The sequence below is a fragment of the Parus major genome, chromosome 24 (genome assembly GCF_001522545.3).
Source record: "Parus major isolate Abel chromosome 24, Parus_major1.1, whole genome shotgun sequence".
Taxonomy (NCBI): Eukaryota; Metazoa; Chordata; class Aves; order Passeriformes; family Paridae; genus Parus; species Parus major.
In genome coordinates, this window is record NC_031792.1 from 4,176,290 (window position 1) to 4,187,825 (window position 11,536).

At 51.0% G+C, this 11,536-nt stretch overlaps 1 protein-coding gene across 2 annotated transcripts in view; it reads right to left on the minus strand.

Moving 5' to 3' along the window:
* Positions 1–11,536, minus strand: part of LOC107214436 (protein CEPU-1) — a 137,649-nt gene that overhangs the window by 41,595 nt on the left and 84,518 nt on the right. For both annotated transcript variants that reach the window (XM_015649854.1, XM_015649853.1), the window contains exon 2: positions 8,142–8,374. In XM_015649854.1, coding sequence (XP_015505340.1) covers positions 8,142–8,374 — 233 coding nt within the window. The remainder of the gene's footprint in view (positions 1–8,141; positions 8,375–11,536) is intronic.

Here is an 11,536-nt window from a genome sequence, read left to right on the forward strand (position 1 = left end):
AAATGTGAATCCCTGAGAGCATCCCTGGGAACGGCAAATCCCTGGAAACAAGCCACACATCCCTGAGAAAAGCAAACCTACAGCCCTGAGCGTGGCAGGAGGGCATCTCTGGGCATGACAACTCTGCATCCCTGGGCATGACAACTCTGCATCCCTGGGCACAGCAAGAAGACATCCCTGGGGACAAGAGTGCATCCCTGACCGTGGCAAATCTGCATCCCTGTGCTCAACAAACCCACATCTCTCTGCACAAAGAGCACATCCCTGAGCACAGCAGGAGCTCATACCCGGGCAAAACAATCATGAATCAGCAGACACGGAAAGAATGCACCCCTGGGCACATCCCTCGGCCAAGAGCACACATCCCTGGGCACGGCAAGTGTGCGTCCCCGGGAGCGCTGGGCCTGGGCAGGATGAGGGAAGCTCTGCGATGCTCGGGACAGATCAGCAGCTCTGCCTCCCTCCCCTGGAGGCTGGAGAAAACTGCAGCGAGCCCCTGCACGGCACAGAGATGTCACCTGTGCCTTGTCCCCCCACTGCCTCTCCAGCCCTGATACAGTGCTGCCAGCCGGGAAAGGAGGAATTTTGTCCATACCCATGCCAGCCATGGCAGGTGCTACCTGGGGCACATGGAATAGGGTGCACAAAGATCTGTGCCCCACCTCACAACGTCTGGGGACTCTGGATGAATCCTCTAGGCAGAGGAGACTCTCACTTGCAGAGGAATCAGTGCCCTTGGATGAAACCCCTCCTCTGGCACGCTGCGTGTGCCGGGTTGTCTGCCTGGCCCTGCAGCACGGCAGTAATTTGTAGCTTGTGCTGGGATCCTTCACATTGAAAGATGACATATAAATATAAAACGTTATCACTCCATAACAGCCACATGCTATAAAGCGCCAGGCAGAAGGATCTGGAACTAGATGGAGGCAGTGCTTTAAATCCTTCCCTGCAGAGTTACTGCCACTAAAACAACAGACCTGCTCCAAAGAGCTCCAGCAACGGAGGGAGAGAAGGACAGACCCCGATAAAAACACCACAATTGAGGAATTAGATGAATAAGTGATGGGATTACAGCATGACCTCCCCATGCTGACAGCCCCAGGGTAGCAGCAGCACCAGCGCACCGGTGACGTCTCCTCCCATTCATCCCCTGCCGTGATTTTCCGTGGTGTTCCTGTAGTAACAACAAAGCGCGGTACCAATGTTACACTACAGCGGGCTGACTCCGCTCCCGCGGTTACGATAACAATGCTGTTACTGTAGTAACATTACAGAGCCGAGGTCTCACTGTTCTACCCTTAATTTTATTGTCGTAAGATTAAATTGCAATAATGTTATTGAGCTGCCATTAGTGTTGCCATGGCAACAATAACATTAAGGTAGCGCTATCACATTACAGTGGTCCAACCGTTCCACCACAAATATTTTAATGTAGTAAAACAAAAGAGATTACTGCAGTAACATTAAACTGCAGTGACCTCATTAAACCCCCACTGGCTTTATCGCAAAGCTCCTCCAGGAACCGCACGCGGCAGTGGGACATGGCCGGCGCTCATCCTGGGTGCTGCTGTGGCACCTCTCTGGCTGGTAAATCCACGGGGGGAAAGGATGCTGCACATCTGGAGAGCCACACACAGCTCCAGTGCTCTGGCCTCCCGGATTCAGCCTCTCCGCAGAAGGGATTAGCGGAGTCACTCTTGAATGGCTCTGGGTGAGGCGGGTGACCTCTCCCTGAAAGGCTTTGGAGAGCTTGGGTGAATGGGGCTGCTGCGCTCGCGTGCTCAGAAAGGCTCAAAGAGGAGCACACTCTTGTTTTCTGGAAGAGGGGTGATCCGAGGGTGACCTCCACAGCTCTGAGGGAGTAGCAGGGAGAGTTCCACTGAGCTCTCCTCGCTGCCACAGAAGCGCACACGGCTGAGCTAGGGAGGATGGAAACAGTGGAGCCAAGGGGATGCCAGAGGTGGGAATGCCCCCAGCACTGAGGCACAGAACATCTAGAGGGGACCACAAAGAACTCTGTCAGTGCTGCCTGAGGGAACCCAGTGACACACAGGACTGCAGCATTAGCACTTCACTGGGGAGACAAACAGGAATTAGCCACAGCCTGGGTGTACGCAAGGAAGAAAAACAGGAAGGAAATGAAACCGGTCTGTGTGTCCTGTGAATCACTGGATCTTCCTTCTCCTCTCCTCCACTCTCTTGCCAAGTCTTTCTCCTTGGGAACAGGATACATCCTCCCATGACTCTGGCCCGCTTCATCACTGGGGTGCCAGGCAAGCCCAGAGGATGCCTTGAGGGAATGATTTGAAATTGAAAAAAGTTCATGAAATAGATATTAGGAAGAAGCTTTTTACAATGAGGGTGGTGGGGCCCTGGCACAGGTTACCCAGAGAAGCTGTGGCTGCCACTGGATCCCTGGAAGTGTCCAAGGCCAGGCTGGACAGGGCTTGGAACAACCTGGGACAGTGGAAGGTGTCCCTGTCCACGGCAGGGGATGGAACTAGGGGGGCTTTAAAGTCCCTTCCTAGCCAAACCACTCTGGGATTCTGCGCCTTCCCTTCATCCCAACCTCCAGATTGCCCTCCTAACAATGTTAACTCACTTGAGCACTGTTCACCTCCCCATCCTTCTCACTCCTCATACCAGCGGGCCCATCCACAAGGTCCAGGTAGGAGCAGCATGGTGGGACACATCCCCAGTGGGATGCAGCAGCAGCATGGACATAAAACTGGGGCAGCCTGAAGCTGCAGCAAGGGCAGAATGTGAGTCCAGAGCAAACTCTCCCATAATACAGACTCTGGAGTCTCTTTTCCCTCCCTGCTCCCACCCCACGATATAATTGCTAATTAATAATAACGTTTAGCTCTCAGATAGCGCGTTCCATCTTCAAAGACCTCTGTCGACATTAATGAATTAATCCTCATCAACCCCCCTGTGAAGTAGGTGACAATTATTATCTCTGCCTCACAGATGTTAAACTGATTTGCAAAGAGGTCAAGTGACTTTGGGGAGGCTGGAGGGAGCCTGGCTGGGTACGAGGCCACTCCACAGGGGAACTCGGACATTCACATCCCAGAGAAGGCAGGGCTGGGACCTGAGGGTGTGGGGGAGAAGGAGGGATGCAGGGGCAGTAATGGATGTGGGACCTGCAGAGATGCTCCCTGAGGGCAGAGCAAAACGAGGATAAAGAGCCAAAAACTAGGCCAGTGCGTGAGAGAGTGTGGGAGACCTTCAGTCCTCCACAACAGCCCTGATACAAAAGGCAAGGATGCTTTGACAGAGGGATGGTTATTAACAACAAAAGAGAGACAGGGAAGGAACACATCAGTCAAAGGAGCCGAGGGCTCAGGCGAAGTGAGGGAGGATTTCCATTTTGTGCTGCTGCTTTCCTCCCCTCCACAGCTTTGGGGAGGCTCTCCCAGCTCCCCCATGCCTTTTAGGAGTTATTATCTAAACCTGCTTTTGCTTCTAGAAGGAATAGCTGCTCCCAGGGGGAAAATATGTGGACCCACCAGTAAATCCATGCCAGAAGCAGGATGTGTGAAACTGCCCGGTGTGAAACTCCAGCACACGGCTTCAAATGTGACCAATGTCTGCACATCCTCTGCCACTGGTGGGCAAATCCCTTGTCCCTCCTTGCTCCCAGAACCACTGGCACTGGTGGCACAGCCCCACAGCTAAGGTGATGATGACTCCAGGGACTGAGCCTTCCTCCCAGCAAAGGCATTTCCCAGGCACCCAGGCAGCAAAATAACAAAAAGTTCTCCTTGCTGTCCCATGAGTGAAAGGGGCTTGTGGCATCAAAGGAAAATTAATTGGGCAGTGTGGCGGTTGAAACAAAGCTGGTGGCTTTATCTGGCTGGCACAGACCTTGGCAGGGCTGCTCCCCTCGTGGGGACAGGTGCCACCGGCACTGCCACCTCTGCCACCTGTGTCCACAGCCCCCCGACTCCACAGAGCATGTAATTAACTCCCAGACAAAGGTGGGATTTGAAGATTAACCCGGGCTCCTGGAGGAGTGGGGAAAACTCATTTACACCAAACAAAAGGGGAGGGGTGATTAGTTGCTCCAGTGACAACAGCAAGAGCCAGATAGGTCCAGGGAAACTGATAAAGAAGCGGGGAAAGCGTTAATATCCCCCAGTTGCCTGGTTTTGCCTTTTTCTTTTCTTCTTTTTTTTTTTTTTTACCTTCTTTCTTTCTTTTTAAACACTAAAATTCCACCATTTTCTATCATGCAAATTCGTGTGCCTAAGTGAGATTAAACTCTGGCAGGCTCCGTGCCTCCTTCCCCAAGTCCATTTCCAGCACTGAGATAAGGCCAAGTTCCCTTAATGCATCTTACAAGGCAGTGGGAGTGTTTTGCAGGCACGCATTGGAGACGGCTTATTATCAATACAAATAACAGCTTTTCAGATATCGTCCTTCTCCTCCTACCTCCCCCCTCTCCTTTAAACCCAGGAACCCGGAGAATGGCTTAAATAGCTGGAATGTCCTGCAGGGAGCAGGGAGAAGGGGGAGGCTGTGCCTGAGATGCTGCTGTAAGAAGTAGGATTTGCTTAGGAAGCCAGAGAGGGATACAGGAGAGGAGAAGAAGGAAAATCATCTCTCCTCAGAGGTCAGTGAGACCTAAATCTTCTTCCTCACTCTGGGTTTCTGCCCCACTCCAAGTTCACATTTACCTGTTGAAAGTGGGGCTTCCTTGGATTTTGTTTCTTTGGGATTTACTCACAAAAACATCTCACTCTCCCCAAAGTTCAAGGCAGATTCCTGCAAACACAGGCAAGTGCTGGTTTTTGGTGCTTTGTCTGGTCTTATGGCAACTCCTCCTAAGAAGGAACATGTACTGAAGGAGTGGGAGCACCTTCCAGACCCTGCAGGTGACAGGGATGCTCCCTGAGCTGCTCATTTTAGCTCTGTCTGTAATCTGGGTGCATTTTTCCAGGAGAGATCCTGGTAATGAGAACCTCCCTGTCCCTTTGGCAGCTCTGTTGTTGGCTGACATCAGCTTGGCACCACCAGCCTGACCCCATTTAGAGCAGTCCCCAAAATAGCAGGCTGAACTTTGGTGCATTTGGTGCCAAGGGTCTGCTGTCTCATTCCTGAGCTCATTTGTCCCACATTAGCACAGAGGCACCGACCTGCTATTCCTGGATCAGCAGCAATCACCTTTTCCCTTTTGTACCAGGATTTTAAGACTGACAAGTGTTTCTGAAAGCCTGGCCAATGAGGAAAGGTGGGAAAAACAGAGCTTGGATGGTTTCAGAAAGAAGGCGGCTAAGGGGCACCGGGATAACAACCTTCCAAAAGCAAAAGGTTATTACAGAGGACACTGATCAATTGTTCCCCACATCCACTGGGAATAAGCTGAGAAAAACTCCACTTCATTTGCAACAAAGAAGGTTTAAGTTAGATATTAGCTATACATTTTCTAATTAAAAAGGTAGCAAAGCAGTAGAATAGATTGTCTGGGGAGACTGAAGAACCTGCTTTGTTAAAGATTTTCAAGAATAGCTTTCACATGTTCTTGGCAGCGAGGTCTCTGCCTGGTTGCGGGGGGACAGGATAAATTAGCTCTTGAGGTGCCTTCTCCCCACCTATTTTGGGATCTCGGCCATCCAGTAGAGCCAACCTGGAAATAAATGTGCAGCTCACCCCTTGCTGCAGTGTGGGGATCATCAGATCTGGGTGTTTCTACCTGATTCTCTCTTTGGGGATCATCCCTCATACCCTGCAGGAACATCAATCTCCCACCCCTATCCCTCTCCTGCTTTTTGCTCTCCAGCCTCCCATAGCTCTGCTTCCCTCCAGCAGCCCTTGGCCAAAACCAGGGATGCCCTCCATCCATGGCTGTTTCCCAGTGATTTTCCCTAAACCTGGGGAGGAGCAGGGATGCAGGCACGGGCTCAGAGCATCAGGGCCTGGCTGATACTCACCCTGCTTTCCTGGGGGAGCAGCAGGCTGCTGCAGTCCTGGCTGGAAGGGGAAGAGCTCCTTGCCCCCTCCGGCTGCCAGTCCCTTTGGAGAGCACAGCCTGCCCCGGGGCATGATTTAATTGCATCCTGAGAGGCTGGAGAGCTCCTGCCTCCAGAGCTGTGCCTCCAGGCCCTTTGCTGGTGCAGAGAGGAAACTCAGGACCTGCTTAGAGCAACCTGCACACTGCCCTCTTCCTGGCTAAACCTGTTAAAAAGGAGACACCTCCTTTCTCACCTCCTCACATCACCTCTCCTTTCCTATCAGGCTGCCCCTATCAGGAAGGGGCAAAATGTCCCAGGGCCGTGTGCTGAACTTGGCACATCCCTGAAATCTGGTACTGGGCCACCCTGCTTTTCTAGGAGGGTGAATAAGCATTCCCACAAGCTGAATGCTGTTCTGGGCAGGATTATTAGAGAAAACATATTTATAGGGTCCAATTTCCAAGGCAGGAGAACTAATCCTGGCACCCCAGTCCAATTTTCATCGAGGTCATTAAGGCACGTTTCCCTTTAATTGGACATGGTAATTCACTTTCATGTCCTGCTCTGAGAAAGGGCTGGGTGAGCCAAAGAACAGCTCTTCAAATTAGGGGGCTCGCTCTCCAGAGCTGGAATTTCTGCAGGCAGCATGAGGAGCTTCAGCACATTTACAGGACTGAGCCCATCACTGAATCATCCCGTACTTAACTGCTGCAAGGAGTTAAGCTCTGACCTTTTCCTGCAGTACCCAAATATCTCTTCCTAATGATACAGCAGGACATGGGAGGGATGGGCCTGGATGTCTGGTGATACAGGAAATTTAGGTCAGGAAATGGGAATCAGAAGAGAACAGATAGAAATTGTCCTGCATCACCCCAGCATCTGATAGCGACTTCAGAACTTGCTGGTGATCGACTTTGGCTTAAGAAACTCAGGCAGGTAATAAGAGATTGCAAGATAAACAGCCAGAACCGGAGCTGGCAATGCATCCGCTTCCCTCCGCGCTTAATGGAGATGGAGAAAGTCCGGCTCTGGTTAGTCAGCTTGATTGCTTGAAGAGGAAAAGGAAAATGAAAAGGGAGGGAAGAGGAAAAATAAAGGCCCTGAGTCTGGGTTTTTTCCCCACTTCTATTCATTAGGCTGTCAATAGTGCTCGGGCCTGGAATATCGACGGCGGATTAGCTCAACCCGACTCTGTGTACAAGACCAATGCCTTTTTAACCCAGCTTGTTTCCAAATCAATACACCCATCAGCATTGGAAAATTAGCCCGAGACGAGATTCCAATACTCAAGCTGGTGTGTCATGTTAAGAGGGCTCCCAGCCAAATCACAGAAGAAGTTGCAGGAAAAAAAACCCCAGTTGCTAGCAAGGGATTAGGAATTTTCCATTAATCTTGTCCCAGGCTAAGAGATCATCAGGCTCTGTGTGTCCCTCCACGAGGCTCCCCCTTGTCCAGCTCTTGTCCTGCCACATGGGCCCAGGGGTTATCTTCCATGAATGTCCATCTGCTTGGCCATCACCTGTGGCCACACCTGTCTGTCCCCTCTCCAGAAGTCGTGTGTGCTCACACACTTTCTGAAGAGCACATGGAGGCACCCACTTAGCCACCAAAAGTGCTCCAGCACCCTGTGCTGGTCCTTCTCCTCCTCCTCCTTCTCCAAAAGTATGGAATTTCAACACACAAACACATATTGTTGCTAGGCATACACACACCCCCACAAAGCACACAAATCTGTCAGCTCTCTCTTTCCCCCCAGCACAAGTTTTACTTCATGCACTGCCTCCAGCTTGGAAAACAAAAAACATCAAACAACAACAACAAACAGCACCACGGGTTTGCCAGTGGCTGTCTGTATCAGAGCCCTGGGATTACATCAGCAAAGTTGGATAAACCCTGACAGAGCTCAGGAAGCATTTGGAGAATACCCTCGGACACATGGTGTGACTCTTGGGCCAGGAGCTGGACTCTGTGATCCTTGTGGGTCCCTTCCAACTCAGCAAGTTCTCTGACTCTGTAAAATTCATTACCCAGCTTGGGATGATCCAAGTTTGTGGATCAGGCTCTACTTCTGCACCAAGCTGAACATGCTCAGCATAGGAGCAACGGGAGGAGGAGACACCAGGCCAAAAAGAACAGAAAGCAAAGCCCCAAGCCCAACCCCTCTACAAACTCCCTTCTTCTTACCTTGCACGATGAGATGGACACGCGATGTCTTGGGGTGATTGTCTGTCTGCACGGAGCAGGTGTAGGGGCCCTCATCATACACATCCACATCCTGGATCTGGATGCTGTACTGGGTTTTGGTGTTGGCCAGGAGCACCACCCGAGGGTCCAAGCACCACTTGTCATTGCCGGCATAGAGGATGCTGCTGCGGTTCAGCCAGGCCACTCGGGTCACCCGGTTGTCCACGGAGCACCTGCGGAGAGGCAGAGAGGTGACCCATCAGTGTGCTGCTCTTGGGCGCTCTCCCTCCCTCCCTGCCAGCCCTCCTGGTCCTCCTGGCACTATTTTTAGCTTTGCTGTCAGCAGCACTTTCAGAGACCAAGTGCTTTCAGTGTCCAAAGAGGACAAGGTCAGCACTTTCCCTGCGGTGCTCAGGGCACCGCTATCCATCTAAACCAGCGGCTCCAGAGATTTTCCCAAGAGCTCCACAGAGTTCCCAGGTGCAGGGAGACACCCAGTACCAGCCTTTCACTCCTCCATTCCAATTTATTCTTTTGCAAACTCCCAGACAAACAGAGCTGAGCCCAAACCTCCACCCCGAGTCCGCACTTTTTTTGGGCGGTGCGGGTTGTTACTTCCTGCCCAAATCCATCACCTCTCATTCTGTTTGCAGACCTTCACATCCCTGCAGTCACACAAAGGAATGCAAAATGGTGCTGGGAAAGCTTGTGCTGCTTCACAAAGGAGTGAGGAAAATTTATCTTTGGAGAAAGCCAGCTCTGACACACACACACACACCTTTAAAGAGAAACCTTGAGCATCCGACCATTTGTCCCCTCTGTCAACTTTTCCTTCTGTACCCATCAGCCGCACTGCTGCACCTCCCTCACTTGTGCACCTCACTCCTGCTGAGCATTTCACTTATCCAGGGATGTTTTGAAGGTAGAAATCCTCTATATTCAGCCTCAATAAGCACCTGAGTTCCCCCTGGAGACAACACAGTGCAAACCTAGAAATTATTTTGATCCTGAAGGAGATTATTTCCCTGTCAACATTAACTGGGATCAGTCTTGTTTCTCCCAAAGGTTTCTGCCAGCCCTGTAACCCCCCCACCCCCATGTCCCCAAACCAAGTTTGAATCCTCCCATAGCCACAAATCATCTTCAGACAAGCATCAGGACCTTCTCTAAACAGCAGAAACGTGCAGCCCCCACATCCAGCTAAACCCCTGCTTCTCTCTGAGAAATTTTGGGATTACGGAGCCATTGGGATTTCGCCACGCTTTGCTGGATGCTGGCTCCAGAGCATAATGTCCCTGCATAAAAACACTCAGCCTAAGATCCACTCTTTATATTCTCCCCCGAGCCACTTCATTACTTGTGCAGTGCCTGGGATGCAAATTCACTTCTAAGGCACGGCGAGGGAGCCCGGCAGCTTCTGGGACGTCTCACGTGGGGTGACCTCAAGGAATGGAAGGGACTTGATGGGCTCCATGTCCCAGACTAATGGGAGGTAACAGCAAGGATGGTTTTATCTGTGGCACTTGTCCTGGACACTTTAGGGAGTGTGCCCTTTCTCTGGGTGAGCTGTCTCCTTATTGGGGTCCTTCCAGACTCCTTTGGGTGGGGATTCACCTTTTCTCCAAGGCAACAAGAGGAAATGGCCTCAAGTTGCACCAGGAAAGGTTTAGATTGAATATTAGGGGATATTTCTTCACTGAAAGGGTGGTCAAGCCCTGCCACAGGCTGCCCAGGGCAGTGCTGGAGTCACTGGAGGGATCTAAAAGCCACGGAGATGTGGTACTTGGAGACATGGGTTAGTGGAGGACCTGGCAGTCCAACAGGAATGGTTGGACTGATCTTTTTCCAGCCTTAATGATTCTGTGGTGTCAGACTTCTCTCCCTGTGTCTATTGCTGATGCCAGGGAAGACGCAGGTACCCACCTGGGGACAAGTCATCTCATCTCATTCTGCCTCTTTTTGGAACCTCTTTGAACCCAGTGATTACAGGAGAAGCCAAAATAACCCACCCAGCCTCAACACACAACTTTTGGGGGTGACAGAGGAGACGTGCCCAAGGTCAGATGTGTTGTCTGCAGCACAGGACACCCCTGATTTGCCAGTACCCAGCTCCTGTTCCATCCTCCCTCTCTGGTGTGAAAAACAGCCGATATATTAAACAATTTTACTACTGTTCCATAATGATATTACGATAATAATAAATTAAATGTGAGCAGATTTTTATGATCTACATTTAAAAAAGCAATAGATTCAGTCTGGGCTGAACACCAAGAACTTGGCTCTTGCTCTCAGCTGCATTACAACTTGAGTAAAAGGCCTGAGAGTTTAGTTACACAAGTTGAATTAAACTGGAGATTACTTCCCAGAGGACGGGTTTAGTCTATTGAACTCCAAATCTCAGCTCTGCTGGTAGCTCAGACCTATGGGGCACGAATAAAATGAAGTGGTTATTTGGTGTTTGGCTCTGGTACCATGAAATAGGCTCCTGTGGTGGTGGTTCTGCACAAACACAGAGGTGTCCAGGGCTGGGTGATGAGAAACCAGACGTGACTTGAATTTCTCAACCAGTCCCCTCTGCAGACGTTACCTTGAGGAACTCTAAGCAGGCTGAACTAAAAAGATATATTTCCTCTCTCCTCCTCCACGCCAGTTTTCTTTATGAAATGCATCAGCTTGGAGATCCTTGGATAATAATGGAGCCAGACAGTGTGCAATCCAAGCATTCCCTCTATCATATGGGCATTTAAGTGCTTTTGAAAAGCAACGGGGCTCAGGTAACGCATGAGGCAACAGTGAAATAAGTGCTTTCGCCCTTCACAGCACCTGGGCACAATCTCTCCTTATCACCCAGACACGCTTCCCTGTCCCTGGGATCGGCAAGCTTCAAGCTGTTACTTTATATTCTTCCCTGCCTCTTAAAGCTCCTGAGCCTATATATATATTTATATATTTATATATATATATGAAATAAAGCGCAGCAGCAGCTCCTGGGAAAGAGGTGCTTTCAGCTCTGGATGTGCTGGGCTATTTAGGGGTTGGCAGTTGTGCTCCTTCCTGAGCTGCTTCCAAGCACTGTGCTGCTCCTGGTTCCTCCTGCTCCTCCTCTTCCTCCTGCTCCTCCTGCTCCTCCTGCTCCTCCTGTTCCTCCTGCTCCTCCTGCTCCTCCTGCTCTTCCTGCTCCTCCTTTTCCTCCTGCTCCTCCTGATCCTCCTGCTCCTCCTGCTCCTCCTTTTCCTCCTGCTCCTCCTGCTCCTCCTGCTCCTCCTGGTTCCTCCTGCTCCTCCTGCTCCTCCTGCTCCTCCTGCTCCTCCTGCTCCTCCTGTTCCTCCTGGTTCCTCCTTTTCCTCCTGCTCCTCCTGCTCCTCCTGCTCCTCCTGTTCCTCCTGCTCCTCCTG